At 41.7% G+C, this 27,287-nt stretch overlaps 2 protein-coding genes across 8 annotated transcripts in view; both read left to right on the top strand.

Annotated features, from left to right (window-relative positions):
- GOLGB1 (golgin B1) overlaps positions 1 to 5,848 on the top strand; it is a 76,301-nt gene extending 70,453 nt beyond the window's left edge. For all 7 annotated transcript variants that reach the window (XM_027532056.1, XM_027531995.1, XM_027531946.1 and 4 more), the window contains 4 exons: positions 585 to 682; positions 1,128 to 1,262; positions 4,090 to 4,195; positions 4,455 to 5,848. In XM_027532056.1, the coding sequence (XP_027387857.1) occupies positions 585 to 682; positions 1,128 to 1,262; positions 4,090 to 4,195; positions 4,455 to 4,589 (474 nt within the window). In that variant the 3' untranslated portion in view covers positions 4,590 to 5,848. The remainder of the gene's footprint in view (positions 1 to 584; positions 683 to 1,127; positions 1,263 to 4,089; positions 4,196 to 4,454) is intronic.
- Positions 5,849 to 10,555: 4,707 nt separating this feature from the next.
- The window catches only part of HCLS1 (hematopoietic cell-specific Lyn substrate 1), a 34,000-nt gene continuing 17,268 nt past the window's right edge, over positions 10,556 to 27,287 (top strand). The window contains exons 1-6 of the mRNA XM_027531544.1: positions 10,556 to 10,755; positions 13,644 to 13,727; positions 14,283 to 14,356; positions 21,277 to 21,406; positions 23,588 to 23,698; positions 25,505 to 25,559. Of these exons, the coding sequence (XP_027387345.1) occupies positions 13,644 to 13,727; positions 14,283 to 14,356; positions 21,277 to 21,406; positions 23,588 to 23,698; positions 25,505 to 25,559 (454 nt within the window). The 5' untranslated portion in view covers positions 10,556 to 10,755. The remainder of the gene's footprint in view (positions 10,756 to 13,643; positions 13,728 to 14,282; positions 14,357 to 21,276; positions 21,407 to 23,587; positions 23,699 to 25,504; positions 25,560 to 27,287) is intronic.

The raw sequence follows: 27,287 nt of genomic DNA, 5'->3' as shown, positions 1-27,287 counted from the left end.
GTGAGGTGGTGGGAGAGAAATAAAAAAGTGAGTGGTAAACAGTGATGACTGAGGCTTTTGGAAGGCTTTTTGCTTCAGGTAATAGGAAAGCGGTAGGAAGATTTGGACCTGAGAAACAAAGTTGGCAGTGTTGTTGACACCAGTGGAGAGGAGAGGTTGTTGAAGTCGATGAAGACTGGGAATGAGTGGAGGGGAATAGGACATGGCAGGAAGAGGAGAGGGGAGGGGAGGAGTGGCTGAATCAGGCAGGGACCAGAGTGGCTTCTGGAAAGTAGATGAGTCTCCAGTAGAAGAAAGTGGGATTCAGTGACAAGCCTTGAAACTTTTGAGAGGAGAGATTCAAGAATGAGAATCTGGAGGAAAATCTAATGATGAGTTTTATGTAGGAGATTATTAGAGCAGAAGATTCTTACTTCTAAATCTGAACTTGAAGAGAGTGATAACACAGGTATTCCTCTCCAAGATTTCTCTTTTTTCTCCAGTGCCTAAGCAAGTTTTCATTCTGCCTTAAGCAAGTTCTCATTTTGCCTAAGCACAGTTTCTTGAGTGGTTTCATCACTGAATTACTAAACTTATTCTTCCAGGGGCCACTAAATATAGATGTTGCTCCAGGAGCTCCCCAGGAAAAGAATGGTGGTCACAGGAAAGGAGATGCTGAAGAACTGAGCGAGCCACAGCTAAGGTGGGGGAGCAGCTCTCAACCCTGGAGTGTGTGCTGTGTAGGCAGCATTTGGGTGGTCATCTAGTTAGAATGGGAGTCCATGGTATGGATTTAATGTGTCGTCTTTTCTTACTGGCCTCACAGGATTAATGTGAGGATTATAAAGTAACAATTATAATAACAAATTGTGTGTGAGTAGTGTATGAAACAGACCCTCCCTACTCACACATATTTTACTAAGATTATGATATTCAGATGAGAGATATTCAGAAGTCCTTAAAATCTCTTACGGCATTTCCCGCAGCTTTATTTAATCCTTAGACAGACGTTCTTTTAAAATACTCATTGTGTTTGTACAGCCTTCTATAAATGTCCATGCTTTATAACCTTGGGAAGACTTCGAATCCCTGTATCAGCAACTCTGTCCTGCATCTAGTGATGCTGTTGTTTTCCTTTTGTCCTGAAGCTTTTCTGAGGCCCAGAAGCAGCTCTGCAACACTAAACAGGAGATGAACGAATTGAGAAAACTGTTGGAAGAAGAACGAGACCAAAGAGCGGCTGCTGAAGCTGCCCTCTCCATGGCCGAGGAGCAGATCAGGCGGTAAAGGACTGAAGGACACAGCCTTTCTTCATTTCTGACCCTTTCTGATTCTCTGTGTGTGTGTGCTTAGTCGCTCAGTCATGTCCGACTCTTTGTGACCCTGTGGACTGTAGCCCACCGGGCTTCTCTGTCCATGGGGATTCTCCAGGCAAGAATACTAGAGTGGATTGCCATGCCTTCCTCCAGGGGATCTTCCCAACCCAGGGATCAAACCCAGTTCTCCCACATTGCAGGTGGATTATTTACTGTCTGAACCACCAGGGAAGCCCAAGAATACTGGAGTGGGTAGCCTATCCCTTCTTTAGGGGATCTTCCCAACCCAAGGGTCAAACTAGGGTCTCCTGCATTGCAGGTGGATTCTTTCAGCTGAGCTACCAGAGAAGCCCTTTTTGATTGTACTTGTGTGCATTTCATGGCCAGACTTGGGAATAAAAAGGATCTAGTTCTCATCCTGAGATGGGTGCTGTAGCAAGAGTGGGATCAAGGCAAGCCATGGTAATCCAAGCTCAGCCCATCCACAATTCCCTCTTTGGCCCTGATGCAGAATGGAAACCGAGGCAGCTAATCGAGCGCTGCCTCCCCAGACCTGGCACTGCTGTTGTCCTGTTAGCACCCGACACACTCCACAATGCCAATGGAGCTCAGTGGGCTTACCGTTTAAAAGCAGCTCACCAATGCTTACAAACCTCTCAGCCTTACTCAGCCTGGCCTACAGACCATGACAGACTGACCTGCATGGTGCCAGACCATGCTGTCTGCATCAAGGCTGCCCCTAGAAAGCTTATCTTATGGAGGAACAGACACAGAAGGGGTCCTTTGCAGCCAATCGGGCTCTCATGAGGAGAACAGGCAGGGTGGAGCTAGGCTGGGCACATTGAGTTTCTCTTTCCAGGCTCACAAATCAGATTAAAGTGTTCCTTCACTCCTGAGAAAAGTGTAGGCCCTGTAAAGACAATGCAGGAGTTTTAGGCTAATCAACATCCCTTCATGTGGAGGAAACATCAGGAGTAGAGTTCCAGCCTCCCCACACAATTAAGTGCATCCCTCTAGGCAAATGCTTGATCAAGTGTGTGCTGTGTTACTTGCAGCCCCTTGATACAATTCTCATGGGTTTTTGTTTGTTTTGTGTTTTTTTGAAGGATAATTGCTTTACAGAATTTTGCTGTTTTCTGTCAAACCTCGACATGAATCAGCCATACGTATACATATGTCCCCTCCCTTTGAAACTCCCTCCCATTTCCTCCCCATCACACCCCTCTAGGTTGATAGAGAGCCCCTATTTGAGTTTCCTGAGCCATACAGCAAATTCCAGTTGGCTATCTATTTTATATATGGCAATCTGAGTTTCCATGTCCCTCTTTCCACACATCTCACCCTCTCCTGCCCTCTCCCCATGTCCATAAGTCTATTCTCTATGTCTGTTTCTCCACTGTTGCCCTGTAAATAAATTCTTCAGTACCATTTTTCTAGATTCCATATATATGTGTTAGAATATGGTATTTATCTTTCTCTTTCTGACTCACTTCACTCTGTATAATAGGTTCTGGGTATCTACCTCATAAGAACTAACTCAAATGCGTTCCTCTTTATGGCTGAGTCATATTCCATTGTGTATATGTACCACAACTTCTTGATCCATTCATCTGTCAATGGACATCTAGGTTGCTTCCATGTTCTAGCTATTGTAAATAGTGCTGCAGTGTACAATGGGATACATGTTTCTCTATTAATTTTGGTTTCCTTGGGGTATATGCCTAGGAGTGGGATTGCTGGGTCCTATGGTGATTTTATACCTAATTTTTTAAGGGATCTCCATACAGTCTTCCATAGTGGCTGTATCAATTTACATTCCCCACCAACAGTGCAGGAGCATTCCCTTTTCTCCACACCCTCTCCAGCATTTATTGGTTGTAGACTTTTTGATGAGGGCCATTCTGACCAGTGTGAGATGATATTTCATTGTAGTTTTGATTTGAATTTCTCTAATAATGAGTGATGTTGAGCATCTTTTCATGTGTTTATTTCCCATCTGTATGTCTTCTTTGGAGTCTGTTTATGTCTTTTCCCCACTTTTTGATTAGGTTGTTTGTTTTTCTGATATTGAGTTGTATGAGCTGCTTATATATTTTGGAAATTAATCCTTTGTCAGATGTTTCATTTGCTATTATTTTCTCCCATTCTGAGGGTCAATTCTTGTTTTTAAGAGAAACCATTGAGTGGATAAAAACAGCTTCTTCATTAAATGGAGAAGTTCAAGTATTAAATAAATAAGCAAGTTAAGCAAAAAATGAAACAGAAAGCAATAGAGGCTGTAGTTCAGTTTAATTGTAAAAACCCCACAAAAATCTTTCTTGAATTCTTTTGCCTATTAGATTTTAATAAACAGGGAAAAAAATTAAAAGAGTTCCTCTGAGCCAGGTGTGGCATAGCAGGAAAAAAAGAGCATGGGGTTTAGAGACACAGCTGGGTTTTGAATTCTGGCTTTACATCTTACTGGATGTACCATTGTGGACAAGTACTTTTTCCCTCTTTAAGTCTTACTTTGAAGATAATAACACCAACATTAAACCTGAGGATTAAATGTATGTAAAGCACCTGATCCGGCATCTGATACACAGTAGGCAGTCAGTCCTTGGTAATTATTACCATCTCTGCTGCTGCTACTGAAAGAAACCTGTCTACACTTTCACTCCTTGCATGGGGACGGAGCCATGGGAGCTGCAAGTCCCTTACACTGCATCCCATGGCAAGATGTCCAGGGTGATTTCACCTGATCAGCCTCTCATGCCATGAACCAATGCCTCTTTTTTTTTTTCCCTCAATTCAGGTTGGAGCATGGTGAATGGGACTCTCCCCGGTCTCCTATCATTGGCTCCTGCGGCTCCCAGGAGCAGGCGCTGTTAATAGATCTTACGAGCAGCAGTTGTCGGAGGGTAAGAAGGGAGAAGGCTGAAGAGAGGGCACTGTGCTATCAGACGGGCTGCCTGTGTTGAGGGCAAGGGGTCAAGGAGAAGGAACATGGGCCTGAGACTGGAAGGGTGTGGAAGGCTGAAGGAAACTATTGGGATGTACCACGCTGCTGGCCCCAAGGAGCTTTCCTTTCAGGATGCCTCTTCTCTGCAGTGGTTGGAGAAGGAAACAGGGCAGATCTCTCTAGGGTGAAACTCTCTGACTTCCACATTTTCTTTTCAGACCCGGAGTGGTGCTGGATGGAAGCGGGTCCTGCGTTCACTCTGTCACTCCCGGACGAGGGTGCCCCTGCTGGCAGCTGTCTACTTTCTGATGGTTCATGTCCTACTCGTTCTATGTCTCACAGGCCATCTCTAAACCTAGTTCTCACCTTCTGGACCACTCCCCCCAGAACTTGGAATTCCCTCACCTCTAACATCAAAACCATCAATTCCAGTGGAACAGTCTTCCCACTTACAGGTCCTCTTCTCCAATTCTCCACAGAAAGTGCCTGTAAAAACAGAGGTGGATATGAGCACAGGTTAGAGCTGCAGGGGCCAGTGATTCTGCTTTCTCCTACTGCCCAGGGCCTGACACTTCTGCAATGGTTATTGAGCCCAATGTTTGTTCAGGTTTTGCAGGGCTCTGATATTTTATGGTCCTGTGAAAGATGCTGAGGAATGTCTTTCAGCCAGGAGGATGGTTCCAATAAACCTAATAATCGGAAGTCCAGTATCATTCTGATTGATACTTTCTTTCCCTCGTGTATCTTATATTTTCTCCCACTTCAGAGAGGACGTGGACCTGCCATAAACATGACAGGGGGAATGTTCCAGGGAATATTACCTCACAGGAGTATCTAATTAGGTCTCTGGCAAAATAGAGTCAGAGTGGAAGGACTCCCCAGGGGTGTTAGCTGTTGGATCACAGAGGAGGACAGCATCTCCTTCCCTGTCTGTTCAGACATACTTGGAGTGGTCCTGGACTGTACGGTGAGGATCCCACTGCTTATCCCTTGATCATCACATGTGTACTGAGGTATGAAGTGGCCTGTGCCTTTCCTTTCACTGAAAGGCAAGAGGAGCTGGCTATGGATGGTGGAATTCAATACTTATCATTCCTGTGTTATCTGGATAAGCCTCCAATGTGGGCTCTACACTGGTAACCCCTAAGACAGTACACTAGGAACCAGCCCTAGGTGAGGCACTGAATCCTAGCCAGGGAGTTCAGACTGGTGTGACAACCACCCCTAGCCTCCTGAAGTCCAAAGCTGCTTTGCAGTTGGTGACACTCAACTCCAGCTTCTCTGCATGCCATCTACCCTCTGTGGTAACAGGGAGCTGAATAAAATAGAGGGAGACTATAAAGAAGACAAAATATTTAAATCCAAGCCTGAGAATGACAGCCAGGTTTGAATTCCATTTGTGCCTATTCCCCAGCCCCAATCCTTACCGATTGGTTATTTTCTCCTTTTGCACATGTCCCCTGCCTGCTCTCACTACCCAAAGAGGAGAGAGAACTGGTGGACACACTGATCTGCTCTAATCCTTTGTTCTGTGATGACCAAATCACGGTCACAGCAACCCAGGAACTTTCCTGAACAACTGTAAAATAATAAAATTATTTTCAGAATGAAATACTGTGGTGGTGTGTGAATGTATGTATACACAGGAGGTTACATATATGTGTTTGCTTGCTGAGGGGAGGAAGGGACATAGAGGAAGTAGGGATGGGGTAGCCAGGAGTTAATATAAAGGTAGAGAGCTGTGCATATCCAGGCTTCCTTCCCACTGGCCAGCATCTGGCTGCATGCATCTTTCTAGGCTTAACTATATCTCAGGTGGTAAAATGGAGTGAGGAGATGCCATCCTAATACTGAAACAAACAAAGCTGAGCCTTTGGGCATGAGATTCATGTAGGTTTTTGCCTGAGCCTGGAAGAACTATCTGGTGCATATTGAAAATACTTGATCCCTAGGGATCCCTCTGGGTAGGAGTAGAGTAGGGAAGGTAAGTCTCATAGGGGAAAAGCAGAATGGGCAGTATTATTTATATCAAGTCCAGAAGCTCCAATACTTTGGCCACCTGATGCGAAGAACTGACTCATTGGAAAAGACCCCGATGCTGGGAAAGATTGAGGGCAAAAGGAGAAGGGGGCGACAGAAGATGAGATGGTTGGATGAAATCACTGACTCAATGGACATGAGTTTGCGCAAACTCTGGGAGAGAGTGAAACCTGGCCCACTGCAGCCCACAGGGTCACAAAGAGCAACTGAACAAAACATCAGGTCAGTGCTTGAGAAAAACTAACTCACTTTCTTGAGGTACAATAAGTTTTGAACCACGTCTATCTGACTTTAAAGCCCATGCTTGCTGTGTTTTACTGCCTCATTAGGAGTGAACTTGGGACATTTGCTAAAGAGAGATGGACTTGCTTTTTTTTTTTTTTTAATTGTATTGAAGTCTAGTTCATTTACAGTGTTGTGTAATTTCTGCTATACAGCAAAGTGATTCAGTTATACATATTTTTCATATTTTCCATTATTATCACGGGATATTAAATACAGTTCTCTGTGCTATACATTAGGAACTTATCATTTATTCATTCTTTACATAATAGTTTGCAGTTACTAACCTCAAACTCCCAACCCATCCCTCTCCCGTCCACCCCTCCCCCTTGGCAACCAGTCTGTTCTCTGTGACTCTGAGTCTGTCTCTTTTTTGTAGGTAAGTTCATTTGTGCCGTATTGTAGATTCCACATATAAGTGATATCGTATGGTATTTGTCTTTCTCTTTCTGACTTAGTATGATAATCTCTAGATCTGTCTATGTTGCTGCAAATGGCATTACTTCATTTCTATGACCGGGTATTATTCCATTGTATATATGTACCATATCTTCTTTATCCAACATAGGCTTTCTTGTCATCACTGATTAAATACTTTGATTTCTCTAAACAACTGTACCTGGAAGGTGTGTCACAATATCTGGTCTGATTGTTTCTATTTTTGATGCAAATTTAGGATTCAAAATGGTCTAGAAAATTTTCCCCCTTCTACAAATTTACTCTTCCTTATAATAACTTTGGTGCTGCCATAATAAATAGGTTATCAGGTAGGAAAAGTAGTTAATCTCCACATTAGGTATAGAATCCTTAGATTGCCCTCCTCTGTATTTTGGACAAACATCCAGGCCCTGTTTGAATCTACTGGGGAGCTCACGACTGAGCAAGTCAGGTCAGAACTCAATGTCAATCAAGATTAGGAGAGGCTTGGTCAGATATGGTGACAAATACTCCCAAATTCTCAGTAGCTAAAACAGCAGTTATTCTTTAGGATTCTCTTTTAGTCAGATTCCAAGTCCCTCACACAATGAGTGGGGCTCTACTTGTGTTGTCATTTTCAGTTGGGGACCGTCAGCCAGGGCCCTAGGCTGCCAGAGGAGCGACTCCAGGGAGCTGCAGGTTGTCTTGTGTCAATTGGAGGGAAAAAAGCACAACCTAAAAGTTGAGAATTCTGTTTTATTTGGCAGACAAAACTGAGAACTTAAACCCAGGCCGCAGCCTTCCAGATAGTTCTCTGGAACTGCTACAAAAAGGTAACGGAGAAGCCAGGATATATAGGAGTAAAGACCGTGCAGATGATACCACCCTTATGGCAGAAAGTGAAAAGGAACTAAAAAGCCTCTTGATGAAAGTAAAAGAGGAGAGTGAAAAAGTTGGTTTAAAGCTCAACATTCAGAAAACAGATCATGGCATGTGGTCCCATCACTTCATGGGAACTAGATGGGGAAACAGTGGAAACAGTGTCAGACTTTATTTTTTTGGACTCCAAAATCACTGCAGATGGTGATTGCAGCCATGAAATTAAAGACGCTTACTCCTTGGAAGGAAAGTTATGACCCACCTAGATAACATATTCAAAAGCAGAGACGTTACTTTGCCAACAAAGGTCTGTCTAGTCAAGGCAATGGTTTTTCCAGTGATCATGTATGGATGTGAGAGTTGGACTGTGAAGAAGGCTGAGTGCCGAAGAATTGATGCTTTTGAACTGCAGTGTTGGAGAAGACTCTTGAGAGTCACTTGGATGGCAAGGAGATCCAACCAGTCCATCCTAAAGGAGAGCAGTCCTGGTTGTTCTTTGGAAGGAATGATGCTAAAGCTGAAACTCCAGTACTTTGGCCACCTCATGCGAAGAGTTGACTCCTTGGAAAAGACTCTGATGCTGGGAGGGATTGGGGGCAGGAGGAAAAGGGGACGACGGAGGATGAGATGGCTAGATGGCATCACCGACTCGATGGACGTGAGTTTGAGTGAATTCCAGGAGTTGGTGACGGACAGGGAGGCCTGGCGTGCTGCGATTCATGGGGTCGCAAAGAGTCGGACACAACTGAGCGACTGAACTGAGCTGAAAGACCCTGCAGACAGTTGAAACTACAAAAGATTACTGTTAACTAAAGAAAACCAAATTACTGTTTATTAAAGAAAAGCTATGACAAACCTAGATGGTATTAAAAAGCAGAGAATTACTTGCCAACAAAGGTCCATCTAGTCAAAGCTATGGTTTTTCTAGTAGGCATGTATGGATGTGAGAGTTGGACCATAAAGAAGGCTGAACACCAAGGAACTGATGCTTTTGAGCTGTGGTGTTGGAGAAGACTCTTGAGAGTCCCTTGGACTGCAAGGAGATCAAACCAGTCAGTCCTAAAGGAAATCAGTCCTGAATATTCATTAGAAAGACTGATGCTGAAGCTGAAGCTCCAATACTTAGGCCACCTGATGCAAAAAACTGACTCACTGGATAAGACCTTGATTCTGGGAAAGATTAAAGGTGGGAGGAGAAGGGGACAACAGAGGACGAGATGGTTGGATGGCATCACGGATTCGAGGGACATGAGTTTGGGCAAGTTCTGGGAGATGGTGAAGGATAGGGAAGCCTGGTGTGCTGCAGTCCATGGGGTTGCAAAGAATAGGACATGACTGAGCAACTGAACAACAACAAAGAAAACCAGATATCTCAAGTTAATGAATTTTCTCTGCACGAGAAGATTTAAGAGTCTGGGCTCATTGTTATGCATCTTAGCTATCTAGGGCTAGTGTCCTGTTCTTTCCCTTGCTGAGTCCCCTTAAGTGTGCCTTTGAGGTGGGTGCAGTGGCTAAGGACTTGGCAGGGGGCAGCTCATTTGTCTCCATCCTGAGTTCCCTTAGGGCTCACCTGTGGCTTGATGTCAAGGAGCATAGCAAAGTTCCTGCTGGTCTTGAAGTCTCCACTAGAAAGTGATGTGTTTTACTTCTTATATTTTGCTGGTCAGAACAGTCAGCCAAACCAAGACTGCCTTCAAGAGGGAAGGGAGGGACAGAAAATCTTGTGGATTAGTAATAGAATGCCACAGGGACCTTCCGTCATCTCGTACCACCTAGTTCTTTCAGATTTCTTCCTACTTCTGTGGTTGTTCAGACACTAAGTTGTGTCCAACTCTTTGTGACTCCATGAACTGCAGTATGCCGGGCTTCCCTGTCCTTCACTATATCCCAGAGTTGGCTCAAATTCATGTCCATTGAGTCTGTTACGCCATCTAACCACCTAACCATCCTCTTCCACCTCCTTCTTTTGCCTTCTGTCCTTCCCAGTAACAGGGTCTTTTTCAATAAGTTGGCTGTTTGCATCAGGTGGCCAGAGTATTGGAGCTACAGCTTCAGCATCAGTCCTTCCAATGAATATTCAGGGTTGATTTCCTTTAGGATTGACTGGTTTGATCTACTTGCAGTCCAAAAGTCTTCTCCAGGACCACAATTTGAAAGCATCAGTTCTTTGGTGCTCAGCCTTCTTCATGGTCCAAGTCTCACATCCGTGCATGACTGCTGGAAAAACCATAGCTTTGACTTATTGCTTGGGACTAAATCTTTCTGAATTAGCTCTGACTCCTCACCTCCCCCTAAAGAATATCTGAAAATTCCTCCCTCCATGTCTATGTCTTACCTTTCCCCTATGAGTTAACTCCCACATCTATTATATGTAACCCCCAGTTTTAAGTACTGTGGGTAATGTAGTGAGTTTCTTTTTAAATCCTCCTTTCAAAATCCACATAAAAATCAATTTTTTCCATTAATCCTTTCTTGATCCCTTCAGTCCATACCAAATTCTCCAAATTTCTTTATTATAAACAGATGCAACTGCCCATCTGTTTAGGGTACAAATGCTATTCTACAGCATTCTTCTATGTTTTCTAGTTAAATATTTTGCTTCCCTGACCAGACTATAAATTCTGAGAGAGCAGCACTTTTTTTTAAGGACCTCCGGAACTCTCAAAGTCTTGCAAAAGAGCAAGCACAGAACATTTAATCCTTTTTTATTTAAATGCCTAAGCAGAAGGAACTGACTCAAACTTCAGGAAGCAGTTGTGAAGACAGAGTGGCAGGAAATGACAGAAAACCTGAATACGGAACTGAAATAGCAGCTTAGAGTTTCTTGCTCTGAAGTGGCAGCAGCTAGAAAGGGGTCGAGTGTCTTCGTGAGGAGCTGAGAGAGCAAACGCACAGTTGAAGGTGGGTACTCTGGGCAGTGGGTATACGGGAGCACAGGACAAGGGTTGAAATGAGACAATGCTACCTGGCTGTTACTCCTTGCTGAGAGGTGAAGTCATTGCTAGTAGTCGTTTAACCTTTTATGGCCAGAAGGCCAGCCTGGTGGTGAGTGGTTGTAGATAATGAGCATGTGAGGATGGAAATAGAAACACCGGAGCCCAGGGAATGGGATTCAGCTGCCATCCAGGTCTCTTGGTTTCTGCCGACAACCTGCAATTCTCTCTAAGGCCCCTTGCTTCTAAGCACTGAGTTGGGAGAAGGATTACTGGAGGTGAAGACAGTCTCTGCCCTTGGAGAGCTTATGGGTCTAACAGAGAGACAAAACCCACAGGAGACATTGCAACAGATCAGGAAGTAGTTGCTAATGTACACCAGTGCTGAGAACCAAGCGCCAAATGAAGTCACGGTGCTTCGACTAGGGCTGGTTTCTCTGTTTGTAGGATCACAGAATCCCAGAGGGTCAGAATACAGGGGACTTGATGGACTAGTGAGGTTAACCTGTTTTCCATTGGGAAAAACAGAGTTTCAGAGATGTTCAATACTTTACCAAAGTATTGATAAATGCCTGGTACCTGGCAAATGTGTACAGACTCTATCTTGACTCCCTAACCCATATTCTCACAGGAGCTTAGGAACAGAGCTGGGTGATCTGACTCCCAGTCCCTGTACTTTACTGAGGCAGCCTCATAAGTAGATCCTCGATCATGCCTGATATTCATGGCACCAGGCCTCAGCCAGTTACTCTCTAGGCTCCCACCTCTAAAAAGCACCTTTGGCTTCCCTATTCCCAGCCAGTAGCTCAAGGATGCTAAATTGGCTCTGTGTCAGGAACCTTTCTGTTTCAAAAATACATGAGGATGAGAGGCTTATGGGAGAGTCAGGCTGGGGCCTAAGAGGAGCAGTAAGAAAGAGGACAGGACCATCGGTCCTCACTGCTTCCTTATTGCTCATGAATATTTCAGAAACTTCTCTTTTCCAGTTTTATGTGTGAATTCCTTTTATGGCAGAGCTGCCCCAGAGCCAGGACCATAGGTCTTATCTACTTGCCCCCCATCCAGTACTGTCACCCCCTCGGGGGAAGCAGAACTGCTCCTGGCAGTGACTGGTCCCGCAGTCCAGCTGACTCGGTTCATACTTCCCCAGTGCCCTCTTTGCATCTCGTTAACCAATCTACCCCAGATTTCCCTTTGGCTGGTTTCCAAGGGGTTTTTCAAGGAGCTGGAGAAGGATGGAGTTTTCAAGTGAAAAGGAAAATTGGAGAGTCTGAGTGCCTGGCTGGAGAGACTGTAGATCTTAGGAGTGATTGTAAGAGGGGCTCCTTTAAGAGACAGTAAAGGGTATGGGAGTCTGAGCATGGAAGGGTGGGCCAGCTAGCAAGTGGTACCAAGGTCAAGAAGTCATAGACAAGAGCAGATGAGCATTGTCTGTTGTTTCCCCTTCACACCAAGACCCGGGACCCCACAGATGCAGAGCACCTGTGCAGCTCCTCCTGCAGGACTGGCAGGCCAGCAGAGACACTGGGGATGCCCTAGTGAAATGATAATTCAATTTAGCTGCTGCTGCTGCTAAGTCGCTTCAGTCGTGTCTGACTCTGTGCGACCCCATAGATGGCAGCCCACCAGGCTCCCCCATCCCTGGGATTCTCCAGGCAAGAACACTGGAGTGGGTTGCCATTTCCTTCTCCAATGCATGAAAGTGAAAAGTGAAAGTGAAGTCGCTCAGTCGTGTCCGACTCTTAGCAACCCCATGGACTGCGGCCCACCAGGCTTCTCCGTCCATGGGATTTTCCAGGCAAGAGTACTGAAGTGGGGTACTGTTGCCTTCTCGGGGGATGCCCTAGTGAAATGATAATTTGGCACCCCCTCAAACTGGTGTTCTCCAAATATTTCTTAAACACATCTATTTAGTTTAATAAAAGTTTAATGATTCTTAATGTTCAGAACAAGGGATTTTATATGCTCTTTTTGAACCAGTTACTGTCCTTAAAAAATAATATATCGTTGTTCTTGTTTAGTTGCTAAGTCATGTCCGACTCTTTGCAACCCCATGGATGGAGCCCACCAGGCTCCTCTGTCCATGAGATTTCCCAGGCAAAAGTGCTAGAGTGGGTTGCCATTCCATTCTCCAGAGGATCTTCCTGACCCAAGGTTCAAACCCACATTTCCTGCTTGGCAGGCAGATTCTTTACCACTGAGCCACCTGGGAAGACCAAAACATGATTAAACAGTTTTTAAAACTTGAACAATGAATGAATTAGTCTCAGCAAATAATGCCTCCCCATACACTGTTCAGTGTAGGAATTTCAGCTGAGAGCCCCTACTGATATGCAGCTGTACAGTGGCCAGTCTTAGAGTGGAGTTTAACAGATTGTAGACAGGAGTGTAGATGTTCACTTTATCAAGAACTGGGCTAATATATACCATGGCACCTATGAAAGAAGTCATATGTAGATATCTGAGTGGAATGACACTGTCATTCCAGGTATGTTCCATATCCCTCATTGATAAATGCTTTAAGCCACTGCCTGGGCTGGCCTCTTGACACAAGCGGGGGGTTTCAGCAATTTTGACAGCAAGTTATTTAGTGTTACCTACACCCATGACTTCTCTCCAGACTAAAGAACCCAGGCTACATTAGTTCGTCTTAAATATATCTGCATCGCCCTCCTCCTCTGAGCAAAAGTACTTTCCTAAAACTTTCATCTGCTTTGCTTCAGATTCTATTTTCTTCTAAGGAAAAAAAAAAAAAATGTAAGAAACATTGGGCTACTAATCACTGGTTTCAGCATTCTTCTTTTCCCACCTCTTGATTTTTTTCATCTAATCATTCCTGTTTTCTTTCACCCTCAGATGTGGAAGTCTGTAGTAGGACATGATGTATCTGTTTCCGTGGAGACCCAGGGTGATGACTGGGACACAGACCCTGACTTTGTGGTGAGTGTGGAAATAACTTTACTTGGACAATAAGTGGCAAAGGGCAGGCATGTGGGCTACTCTGTACACTTGGAGGGGGCCTAGAAGAAGTCTGGGACTGGGCTAGCCCTAGATGGGACTGCCTGGCAGGACAGTTGTCTGCAATGAGTGGGGCCTGCATGATAGCCTGTGTTGAGACTGGAAGGAGGCAGGTGCGGATAGAGATGTTGTGACTGACAGAATTTGGAAGGCGATGCTGAGGAAGCAGATTAACTGCCAGGATTTGAGCTGGACGTGTATAACTTGCAGGGATTCAGGAGTTGTAGGAGACCTAAAGAAGAAAGTTTGAGGGATGCAGAACAGAAAGGGAGGTTTCCGAGCTCACTGCCTCAATGTTACCGTGGGGGTCTGGGAGGATAGGAGTGGAGAGGCGTCTGAGTAAAGCCGCTGACTGAAGGAAGCAGCTGATACAGGGCACGGGGGGGCGGGGGGGGGGGTGCGTGTGTGTCAGCTGTGTGGCCCCTCAGTTTAGCACGTCTCTTGCCATCACTCACTGCTGAGTGCTGTCTTCTGTAGAATGACATCTCCGAGAAGGAACAGCGGTGGGGAGCCAAGACCATCGAGGGCTCTGGACGCACAGAGCATATCAAGTAGGTGCCAAAAGGACTGGGAGGAGGGAAAGAGGTATGGGAAGAGCCCAAGGAAAACTTGGAGACTCGGGAGAAGGAGAAAGAGAAATTCCTGTCTCCGTGTCTTTGCTTTTTCCTCTTTCTGTCCCCATGTGTCCCTCTGTGCATCATTGTGAATTTGTTTCATGTCTCTCCTCTTATCCTGCCAACCCTACTATCTGTTTTTATTTCCAGCTTCTCTGATATTTCCCCAAGTGGGTTTATAATTTTAACTGTTTCTCTTCCTTCAGTAAGACATGAGGAATTCAGAGAGGGAAGTGCTGACTTCACTAATTTATTATCTGTCTACTCATATATATATAATGTGTCTGTATTGTAGGGTGACATCAAATGGGCCAAGAAGGATTCAGTAAAATGTCAAGGGAAAGAACTTAGAATAAATGTTATTAATATAAATAAGAGGATAATATCAGGTCCCATACCTGGCCTAAATGACTTTTAAAATAAAAATTTGCATTTGACTACTTAACAGAAGCAGGAAGTGATGAATGGTAACATGAAGAAATATGACACTTGGAAAGCCTGTTGATTAAAACTATGTTGGCAATCTTAAAGATTATAACCCAATATTTTACCAGAAAAAAAAGCAAAACAAACAATAAACTCTGATACCACAAGAGAGAAGGAAGTTACACACAAATCCAGGGATTTCTGTGGGGTATAACGTGTATTAGTATTGTGAGATTCTCTCTTTTCCATGGATTATTCAGGGTTTTCTAACTAGGGCTATTTGCCTTGGATAGTGTCAGAATGTCCAATAGACACAATAAACAGTATACTAAGAGCAAAATTAAAAAGTAGATAAGTTGGCAAAATTAATCATTTTAAGCTCCACTTTAATGTCCTTTCCTCATAAACAACAGTGTTTCTACCTCATTTTCTTCTAGATTTTTTGTGGATGGTCACGCTGCACAAAGCATGCTATGAAAATTTGGCACTTGTTTATATAATTTGATAATATTTGGCACTATGAATTGTTTAATTGGACCTAAATGATTTATTTCAGGTAACTGTATGAATATCATATTTAAGGAAACTAGGCAATTCTGGAAGCAGTTGGAAAGTGAAAAAATGGAATTGGGTCATGCAGGAAGCGTCTCTGGTGCTCCTCTGTAGGCTCATCAAATCCTGCCCAAGTTAAGATGCCTTTCATTTTCTGAGAAAAGGCCACTCAGCCCTTGTATCCTGAGAGCTATTAAGATAAGCATACAAACTCTCCTTGTACCCTTCCCCTACCAGTGGCCCTCACATGCAGAGCAGGAGTAGAACATTTTAAAGAGGACCCCTAAACCCTTGCCACAAACTTATGGAAAGAGCTTGAGTTTGGATATCAGATAGATTTAGATTCAATTTACAGCTCTACTATTAATGGCAATGTGAGTTAGGCATATAAGTTCTCTGAAACTCAGCTTATTTGTTTATCCAATGAGGATGCTACTAGCTACCCTGCAGATATATGGTTAGAATTCAATGAATTAGCATGTAGCAATGTCTGTGGCCAGAGAAGTCAATGGCACCCCACTCCAGTACTCTTGCCTGGAAAATCCCATGGACGGAGGAGCCTGGTGGGCTGCAGTCCATGGGGTCGCTAGGAGTCGGGCACGACTGAGTGACTTCACTTTCACTTTTCACTTTCATGCATCAGAGAAGGAAATGGCAACCCACTCCAGTGTTCTTGCCTGGAGAATCCCAGGGACAGGGGAGCCTGGTGGGCTGCCGTCTGTGGGGTTGCACAGAGTCGGACATGACTGAAGCGACTTAGCAGCAGCAGCAGCAGCAGCAATGTCTAGTGCAGTACTTAGCACCCCCTGGCAGCTCAATAATGTTATATCCATTTCCTGTTAGTATAGATTAGTTGAATCAGATTTTCTTCCTAAAAAACCTAAAATAAACATATAAACAGATGACAATCTTCCTTATTTCTAAGTGGCATTTATTTGGACTGCTGTGTTATACAATCCAGTATATTTATTACTCTGACTGGTGACCCCTGGAGTTGTAAAATGTGGTGACCCTGGGTGTTTCCTTATTAGCCTAACTGGATCTATATCTGATAAAATAAATGGTGGGGACATTTACCCAGAAACCCACTCCTCTCCCATTTACCCAGGCTATTGAGGTGTAAAAGCCCAGTCTCTGCTAGTTCCTAGCCAGGTGATCTTGGACAGGCCACTTCCCTCTTTGATTCTCAAACTTAGCACTGGGATCAAAAAGGTCTCTAGAGGACCTTCCAGTTTTAAGTCTATAATACTCTGGGATTCTTTTTGTCTCATGTGGACTAGAACAACCTTTAAGGTCAGATGGGAATCACTAAGGTCCTTGGAAAGGAGAGGAAATAGAAGAGGAGAATAGTAGCTGCAGAGCTCAGATGATTCAAAGCAGGAAAAGGAAGTGATTGTGGTTCTCATTAATCTCACTACCATCCCCCATGATCTTTCCTTTTTAGGTCTGTGAAAATAGACCTAAAATAGTTTGAAGAGTGGTTTGGTAATTCGGTAAATAGTTCAAATGACCCTATCCATCCTTCACCTATTGTGTAGAGAAGTCCTGGGCCAGGCAGCTCCAATCAGTCTGGTGTTTCCAGGACCTGCTTGGTTTTCAAGGGTTCTTGTCTTCTCTCCATCTTCTTCTCACCAATTTTCCTCACTTATGTTCATGCACCTCTTTATGAGGCTGGATGTGAACACTGATCTGCTTCTTGTCACTATAGCTTAATTTTGCCTGTCCTAGAATTTCATGTAAATGGAGTAATACATAATGTATTTTTTGTGTCTGTCTTCTTTCACTCAGCATAATACTTTTGAGATCTATTCATGGTCTTGTGTGTATCAGTCTTTTGTTCCTTTCGAAGGTCAGGTAAAAATAAATAAAGCTGTCAAGTGAATGTGTCATGAACATTGAGTCCAAATCTTTTTCTTTACCTATATTTTTACTTCCCTTGGGAAATACCTAAAAGTAGGAGAATTCCTGAGTCATATAAAAAGTCTGTTTTAGTTTTTAAGAAACTGCTTTCTGAAAGAAATGTTTTTTCACTCCTACCAATAATGGATGAGTTTTAATTGTCTTTGTCTACACTTTGTCTACACTTACTTTGTTAGTATTTTTAATCATTTTTGTAAGTGTGTAGTGATTTTAACTTGTATTTTTCTGCTGGTTAATTTTATTGAACATCTTTTCACGTGCCATTCATGTATTTTCATATGTCTTCATTTTGAAGTGTCTATTCAAATCTTTTTCTCATTTTTAAAGTGGGTTATTTGTATTCTTTTGAGTTTTAAGAGTTCTTTAAATATTCTAGATAAAAGTCTTTTGTGACATGTATGTTTTATAAATATTTTCTGCCAGATTATAACTTGCCTTTTCACTCTATTAATGGCTTATTTTAAAGATCAAAATATGTTAATTCTGATGAAGTCTAATTTTATCAAAATTTTTTATGGTCAGTGCCTATGTGTCTAGGAAATTTTTGCCTACCTCAAATTGTGAAGATTTTTTCCTATGTCTTTTTCTAAAAGACTTATAGTTTTAGCTTTTACATTTAAGTCTATAATTTATTTCAAATTTGTTTCTGTGTACGGTATGAGGCAGAGATTGAGGTTCATTTTATTTCCATTTGCAGATTTCATTATTCCCACATCATTAAAAGACTATTCTTTCTTCATTGACTTACCTAGCATCTTTGACCATATATGTGAAGGTCCATATCTAAACTATTTTATTGATTTATGTCTGCTCTGGCCCATACCATACTGCACTGAATGTTGTAACATTATTGTACTGTACCTTTTATTGTAGCAAAATGAAATCGGGTAGTCCTTCAACTTTGCGCTCCTTTAAAAAATAACTTTTTATTATCCCAGAACTTTTACCTTTCCACACACATTTTAGAATTAGCTAGTTGATTCCTACAAAAATTCCTGTTGGTATTTTGACTGGGATTACACTGAATCTATAGATCATAGATTTGGAGAGAACTTACATCTTAATGATCTCAAGTTTTCCAAGCCATGAATATGGGGTATGTTTCCATTTACTTAGATCTTCTTTAATCTTTTCAGAAATGTTTTTCAGTGTTCAGGTCTTGCACATATTTATTTAAAGTTATTCTAAAATATTTAGTGTTATTTCATGTGATGGTAAGTAGAATTTATTTTTAACTTTAAATTCTCAAATGTCTGTGGCTAGTATGTAGAAATAAAATTTCTTTTGATTGTAGTCTTGTTTTCTGGGACCTTGCTAAATGTACTGAATAGTTCTAGTAGCAAACTGATGTAGATTCTTTAGAACTTTCTTTGTCTATGGTCATTGTTTGTGAATAAAATCTTATAGTCTGAGTCACTAATTTTTGTGCTTTTACTTTTATCATAATAACAACAAAAAAAGTCTGTTCCTTCTCTTAGCTCATCTTTGAGGTCCTGGTTACTATAAACTATATTGCTTTATCAATTCCAAGGCAAGGTATTTTAAGACTTTAAATAGGTTTCTGAGAGTTAATGTGTCAAGTTTCTTAGGTATACCAATTAGGACATTGAAACATAACTTTTAGTTTCCTCTCTATATCTTGCATCTGATCACTATTTTCATATATTAATTATCTTTGTATTGTCAGAGTCTAATGGTACTTCACACTAAAAAAATTTAATAAACATTTAATTAATATTTATTTAATAATGGAATAATATAACACATTTATAGTAGCTTCAGCTATAGTCTAAAGAATTTGGTAAAAAGTTGGTCTTTGCTGGCCCCAACATTTTCATTCAAATTTTATTATCTGTTGTCATGATTCTCTGATTAGCCTCACTGCCAACTATTAGGGGGATATTCCTGAATCTCATTTTCTAATCCCTTTAAAAACTTGTTTCAACTATAATGCAGTTATGATTCATGCAACAGTGACTGGATTTATTAAAACTTTGCATATTTTCCCCCACTTGAAAGTAATGTCTAGTCCCATTTTCTTTATTCTTCATCTGAATACTTTGGTTGGGAAATATTGGTCATTTACCTGTTCTTGGCACCAGTAACTTTTTTGGACACAGACAGTTCTAAAATGTTGATGTTGTCAAACTAGCAACACAGGATCTCTGCCTTCCCTGCTGCCAGAGGGTTTAGAGCAGGCACAGGAACAGAGGGTTCTTCCAGCTCTTAGCTTAATTTCATCTGGGTCAAAGCCAATTTTCTAAAATTAACTTTGACTAAAGCTGAGATGACTTTTAAAAAAGACTTCTGGTGGCCTTACACTACAAGGCCACAAGATGGATCTATTCTTCCATGAAAGAGGAGAATTTTGCCTATGAGATGGCCACTCTAACTGTAAGCAATATATCTGGTTTATATGAACTAGTAAATTTCCAGGAAAATTGCTATCTCAGTTCTCCAAACCTCCATTTCTCGCTGCAGGAAATTAAATTTTTTATTTTTTTAAAAATAAAATTCTCTTGCCCAAGTGTTTCTAAGAATCCCCAGTGGTCGTCATATGTGTCCAAGTATCAGTTCTGATTGTCACTTATTGGTCCTGGAGTTGGTGCTGGTGCTGAGCTATCACTTCATATCCTCAGGCCAAACAAATAGCCATAGATGTTCTGTGTATTGTGCTGTGCTTAGTTGCTTCAGTCATGTCCAACTCTTTGTGACCCTATGGACTGTGGCCCACCAGGTTCCTCTGTCCATGGGATTCTCTAGGCAAGAATACTGGAGTGGGTTGCCATTTCCTTCTCTCGGGGATCTTCCTGACCCAGGGATCAAACTTGCTTTTCTTATGTCTTCTTCATTGATAGACAAGCTCTTTACCACTAGCATCACCATGGAGAAGCCAATGGCACTCCACTCCAGTACTCTTGCCTGGAAAATCCCATGGACGGAGGAGCCTGGTAGGCTGCAGTCCATGGGGTTGCTAAGGGTCGGACACGACTGAGCGACTTCACTTTCACTTTTCACTTTCATGCATTGGAGAAGGAAATGGCAACCCACTCCAGTGTTCTTGCCTGGAGAATCCCAGGGACGAGGGAGCCTGGTGGGCTGCCATCTATGGGGTCACACAGAGTCAGACACGACTCACGTGACTTAGCAGCAGCAGCACCACCACCACCACCATGGTAAAGATGAAGGTGAAGTAAAGGGGAGAATGCCTCCTTTCAGTGTTATGTTCTCTTAAGGATAGAGGTGTCCCAGACAAAGGTTATTAATTTTTAGTTCTCTCAGGAATAAGCAGATTTAGGGGCAGTGTGAAGGGCATTCATTTTGACAAGAAGAGACATAAAATACTTTATATGTAGATAAATTCCTCAATGATGTATTTTTCCTACTCAATGTCTTTAATGACTTCCTCATGTGCCATTAAAAAGTAATGTGCAATTTACTTAACTATTCCCCAATTTTCTCCACATAAAATGTTTCTTGGTTCTTATTATTAAATACAGTGTTTCAGTGAATATCATTAGACACTGCACTTTGCCACAGTTAAAATTATTTCCTTGGGATAGACTTCTAGAATGTGTGGGTAAAGGGTATATGAATCTTTTTGTGCTTCTTGAGGTAGAATACCTAATTGTTAGACAGCAAATCCATTCAGAGAGGAAAATAACTCTTCAGTTACTGGCCTCTAACATTCAGGAACATGAGTCTAAATATCAGAAGGTTATTTAGTGAACAAAATGACAGACTAGAGGATACTATTGGTTTATGAAGAGTTCGTATCAGGGTATATATGCCGGCCACACTAATCCCTTACTCCCAGACCCAGCACAGGTTATTTGGGACTTGTTTGTGACTATTGCTAAAAATGAACAGAACACACTGCAAAATTACTATTTTTCTGGCAAGGAGGGTTCATTGGCTTCTCTGTGCTAGACAAGTCTCTGTGATGTGTTTGCTTCCAGCATCCACCAGCTGAGGAACAAAGTATCAGAGGAGCATGATATTCTCAAGAAGAAAGAGATGGAGTCAGGGCCCAAAGCATCTCATGGCTATGGAGGTCGGTTTGGAGTGGAAAAAGACCGAATGGACAAGGTGAATTGAAAGAGGATATTTGCTTTTTTAAAAAAAAAAAAAAAACAAAACGATAAATCGAGTCATTTGTTGATTTTATGGTTAAAACTTACTCAAAAGTAAAACATCCATTTGGTTTTAAAATTGAATGTCCAGGGGCTTCCCTGGTGATCCAGTGGTTAAGATGCCGAGTTCCCAATGCAGGGGGCCTGAGTTCGATCCCTAGTCAGGGAACTAGACCCCACATGCCACGGCTACAGATCCTGCATACCATGACTAATACCTGGTACAGGCAAATAAAATAAATATTAAAATAGAATGTCCACATATTATTTGTATCATTTTCCCCTGATTTCAACATGTAATACATAGATGGCAGAAAATGGGAGCCAAGAATTTAGAAGAACTGGCCTAGTGTAGGCTCACCTACACTGTAATTCCTAGACTGAAGAGACACGGAACACACATAGAGAAGGGGAAAACAGGTTTTAAAATCATTTACTGTTTTCAAATGCATGTGTATTATGTCTTTGCTGCAACTTCTTTTACTGTTTACTGTTTATTTAGTGGGGTTTTTTTTTAAACATTTTATATATCACTTATGATTTGCACATAGGTGTGAAAAATATTGATGGGGATTTATCTATTAGATGCCCTTGAATATAATATTATCTTTCCTTTATCCACTAGATACTATGAAAGTATGATACAAGAAAGCTTGTATGGTGAATCATATTTTTCCATTGATTTTCCTAACCTCAAAAATAGAGATATATTCCTATAAATAAAAAAATGTTTAATCTCCACAGAGAAAAAACAATTCAATGAAAACCTTTAGTCCACCCTCAAGAAGTCATTATGTAAAATGCAGTCCAGACACTGTATTCTCCTACAGAATTCCTAGGAAAAAGAAATGTAGATAAGCAGTCATTCATTCTTGAATTCAGCAAGCAAAGTTGACCTGCTGCTGCTGCTGCTGCTAAGTCGCTTCAGTTGTGTCCGACTCTGTGCAACCCCATAGACGGCAGCCCACCAGGCTTCCCCGTCCCTGGGATTCTCCAGGCAAGAACACTGGAGTGGGTTGCCATTTCCTTCTCCAATGTGTGAAAGTGAAAAGTGAAAGTGAAGTCGCTCAGTCGTGTCCGACTCTTCTCGACCCCATGGACTGGACTGCAGCCTGACCTACTCAGACCCAAAAATACTGCAAAGTGAGCTCCCAGGAGCTCATATAGGGCAGTGCTTCACATCAGTCTCTGTATTTATGTCAGCATGGAATTGGAAATGCAGGAGGAAGAGGAAGCTTTCTAATTTCTTCTTAGTTGAGACTCTTTAAGGTATCACTGTTTGGTTTGAATACTGTTGTGGTTTTCCATTTCATTCTCCAAGGGATCTTCCCAACCCAGGGATTTAACCTGGATCTCCTGCGTTGCAGGCAAATTCTTTACCATCTGAGCCACCAGGGAAGCCCATTTGGTTTGAAGTATTATTCAGTTCTAAGGTTATTAAAGCATCCATGTCGAAACATTGAAAGGGACATACCTTTCAAAACCAAGTAGAAAATGGTAGGGGGAAAAAGTGGAAGAGGGTGTTTAAAAAATAAAATTTTATGTCATGACTACGCATGGTATTGTCTACCAGCCCCATTTGGCATAAAGAGTCAGTCACTTAATATCAGGGCTCATGTGGCACTTCGGAGCCTTGATGGTCTTACAGGAACAAAGATGCAAAACAAAATCACCTGGTTGTGTTAGAGAAATATTCAGTCCTGGCTATGGCATCTTGTCAGTCCCCTTAGGTCTCTCCTTGGTAACTACCCTCATTCCTATTTCGATACACAAAGCCCTTGTTTCAGCCTCTTTTGTTTCTAGTTTAAACACCACTCTGTCTATGCAGTCTCTATCCTCCTGGTTCCCAACCCATCTTATGGGAGTTTCCTAGAGGATGGGCTCCTAGTGGTATTAAAGAAGAAGCAGGATGTGCACGGCTCCAGAAAGACTTACGGTGCTCTCCCATTACATGTTCCTTGGCACTACTGTCAGATTATCAGTATAGTATATATACAGTATATATCAACATAGGTTATCAGTATGGCCCAGAATGAAATTTCTTGTATTCGTACATCCTGTCCTATCTCTGCATCATTTTATTTTTTCTTTGGTCATTTTTTATCTACTTACTCATTCCCACCTTGATTTTTCTCAGAGTGCCGTGGGCCATGAGTACGTTGCTGAGGTGGAGAAGCACTCTTCTCAGACTGATGCTGCCAGAGGCTTTGGGGGTAAATATGGAGTTGAGAAGGACCGGGCAGACAAGGTAAGTGACAACACTCTCTCCCTGCACCATCCAACTCAGATCATGTGGGACTTACCAACAATACCTTGAATGTAGGCCTGTGCTTCTCCTGTGGAAAGATGGGGCAGTGGTCTCAAGGAGGGTCCATCGTGAGAATGGCTCCTCACAACTACCTCAGCGAGTTCTTTGGTGCCACTGTTGGAGGCCACATCCTGAGCTGAAAGGTGTTCATTTAAAAGACACGAAGACTTTCGAACTCTGAATCAGGAATCCCTAAGCCATTGGTTTTGTCAGTCCTGTGTGCATGAAGAGAAAAGTGGAAATTCCAAAGCTCCTCCTTTGGCCTAATAGCAAAGTCTTATAAATATTTATGCCTTTCAGGAAAACAGAAATATCAGCTGAAATATTATTACGATGGTAGCAAATAATCAAGTAAAACCACTAATTAAGGTTACTTTTAGAATGTAAATGTTACTTTTCACAGCATTTAGCACCAACTGGCTACAGTCCAGGTGTTTTTAAGGACTTCTTTGTACAAAGAGGAGTTGTGAAGAGAGAGAAAAAGAAAGGACAGTATGAGTACAGATGACAGAGTGGTCAGGAGAGTAAGACTGATAACTCATTCATGTTCTCATTGTCACACCTTAGTAGATCAGTTTCTTTGAGCTCATTTTTTATGGTGCAAAGTAGTCTCTCTGCCCCACAGCAGCACATAGAAAGGCTATCTTCACTGCTACCTGAGCTTTTAATTTTTTTTTTTAACTTACAGTTGTTAATAAGTGGGCCTGAATCCTTAAAGCTAAGTGTTAGAATGTTATTTGAATTGTAGGTTGTTAAAAAAATAAAGCACAGAAAAATTAAAAACATACTGTAAAGTAAAGGAGAACCATAGAGGATAATGTTTAAAAGCAGTAATGGAAATATGGAGCTTGTAATGTTCTTCTCTAATCAGGGTGGAATTTCCCTTCCATCTTGGCCCCCCTTCTGCCTTTGCCTACTTTTTCATTGTTATTTCTTTCATCTTCTGCCTCACCAGCTACAAACTATTCACCTTAACAGCCAGTGTGTCTTGTAAATAAAGAAAAAAATACATACTAATAGCTTTTAAAATGCAAAATATAGACTTGCTTAGAGACTCATAATTACTACGCCATTTGGGGACACAGCTATGTTAGGTATTTGCCAAGATATCCAGGCCCAAAGCAGCTAGGATCCAGATTCTCCTGGCTGCCTCTTATCCAACAAAATCCACATCTCTGGGTTTGAGCTGCTGTGTAAGAAAAGAGAAGTGTAGTGTAATCAGTCAGTATAGGATGATATCACTTAACATGTGCATGGTGCTTTATAGTTTACAAGGCACTTTTCTAGTTATTGTCTCATTTTAGTTTAGTAAGAGTTAGGAAGAAAAACACTGACTTAATGAGTGACCTACACTCTCTGTAGCTTTCCCATTTAGTCCTCACAATATCCCAAATATACTGGAATCATTTTACAGTTGAGTTAGTAAGACAGATATACCTATTTTTATTTCATGTTTGAAGAACCTGAGGTTCAGGAATATTAAAAAAGTTACACAACTATAAAAAGGGAAGTGAGGTTAGGATTTGGATCTAGATCTATCTGTGTGCAGAGCCTGTGGTCATTGCTCTGTATTATGCTGCCTTTACACCAGCCTGTCAGGGTACTATTTGTTTCTACATTGGACTCCTATACTCAGCTTTGAACCCCTATAACTAACTCCTGGGCTGAGTTAGGTGTTAAGGGTATGTGAGGGAAGGGGAAACATTAACTTTGACTCTAACTGATTCTCTCTCCTTTTCTCTGTAGTCAGCAGTTGGTTTTGATTACAAAGGAGAAGTGGAGAAACACACATCTCAGAAAGGCAAGGACCCTGCACTTCAACCTGACTGCTCAGACTTCAGCTCCCAACAGCCATCATCAACTCCCTTTAGTTCCATGACCCAGTTCCCCACCACTTTATTTTTAAAATCCAAGCCTGTGCTTGCTTCTTTCTCCTTTATTACTTTATTGCCCTTTGGCCATGCCATGTGACATGCATGACCTTAATTCCTGGACCCAGGATTGAACCATGCCCCCTGTAGTAGAAACATGGAGTCTTAACCACTGGACTGCCAGTGAAGTCGCTCCTTCATCACTTTCTACATCATTGGTCAATTTTTTTAGTCCCCTTTCCCCTTTAATGGATTAAAAATAAGATATTATACTCCTTCATTTTAAGAAGTTATTCCTAACTATTAATACGTATCTGTGACTTAAAATTAGTCACTATTTCTTCATGAGTAATACAGGAAACATGGAATAATTTAATTATATTTCTTCTACATTCTAAAATCTTTGTAAAAACTGGATAATTGTAATCCAGTATATTGGTTCCATCTGTTTGTTTTTAAACCCCCCCAAATTAATCATTATTATTACTAGGTGAATGCTTATTTAAACTGACCAATGTGTTTACCAACTCCCTAGCTCATCCTTGTTTAGTTCATTGTTTCCTCCTTGCTTCCTCTATTTCCTTCTTGCTAGAGTATATCCTTTGATAATTCTTTCAGTGACAGTTTATGAAAGAACTCTCAGACTTTGTCTGAAAAACAAATTTATTTTGATCCATTCTTCATTGTTATTTTCCCTTCATCATGTTGAAGATACTATTTCATCATCTCTGGCATTTCTCTTGGGTTTGTCTAATCAACATTCTTTTGTAGATAGCATGTCTTGTCTCTTAAATTTTTAATTTATTTTATTTTTTGGTCTCATGAAAAATTTTTCCTTTGTCTCTGATATCCTGAAATATCATCAGTCTCTGTCCAGGTGTTAGATCTATTTTTATTATTCTATATGAGACTTGCTGCTCCTCTTCAACCTGAGAGATAACTTTCAATATGACATTTTCTCTTTGGGTAGTGCTTCTCCTCTCTTCTCTTTTATTCTTTCTTCTGGAACTCAGGTGTGTATTAGAACTTTTCAGTCTCTTCTCTCTCATACATGCTAAAAAAACTTTATATTTTTATATCAGTTTTAGATTTATGACAAAATTGAGAGAAAAGTACATAGATTTCAATACACTTCTGCCCCTACACATGCATAGCCTCCCCCGTTATCATCATTATTGATCAGAATTTTTTTTTTTAAGTCAAGGATGATTCTACGTTGATATATCAAAATCACTCAAATAGTTTACTTTAGGGTTCACTCTTGGTGGTGTACATTCTGTGGGTTTGGACAAAAGTATAGTGACATATATCTATCATTATACTGTCATGCAAAGTATTTTCAGTGCCCTAAAAATCCTCTGTGCTCTGCCTGTTCATTTCCCTCACTCCCCAGCAACCACTGATACTGTCTCCATAGTTTTGCCTTCTACAGGATATTATAGGAGAAGGCAATGGCACCCCACTCCAGTACTCTCACCTGGAAAATCTGATGGACAGAGGAGCCTGGTGGGCTGCAGTCCATGGGGTCGCCAACAGTCAGACACGACCGAGCAACTTCACTTTCACTTTTCACTTTCATGCATTGGAGAAGGAACTGGCAACCCACTCCAGTGTTCTTGCCTGGAGAACCCCAGGGATGGGGGAGCCTGGTGGGCTGC

This window comes from Bos indicus x Bos taurus, chromosome 1 (genome assembly GCF_003369695.1).
Source record: "Bos indicus x Bos taurus breed Angus x Brahman F1 hybrid chromosome 1, Bos_hybrid_MaternalHap_v2.0, whole genome shotgun sequence".
NCBI lineage: Eukaryota > Metazoa > Chordata > Mammalia > Artiodactyla > Bovidae > Bos > Bos indicus x Bos taurus.
Note: the sequence above shows the minus strand (reverse complement) of the source record. Positions and strands in the feature narration are given on the sequence as shown.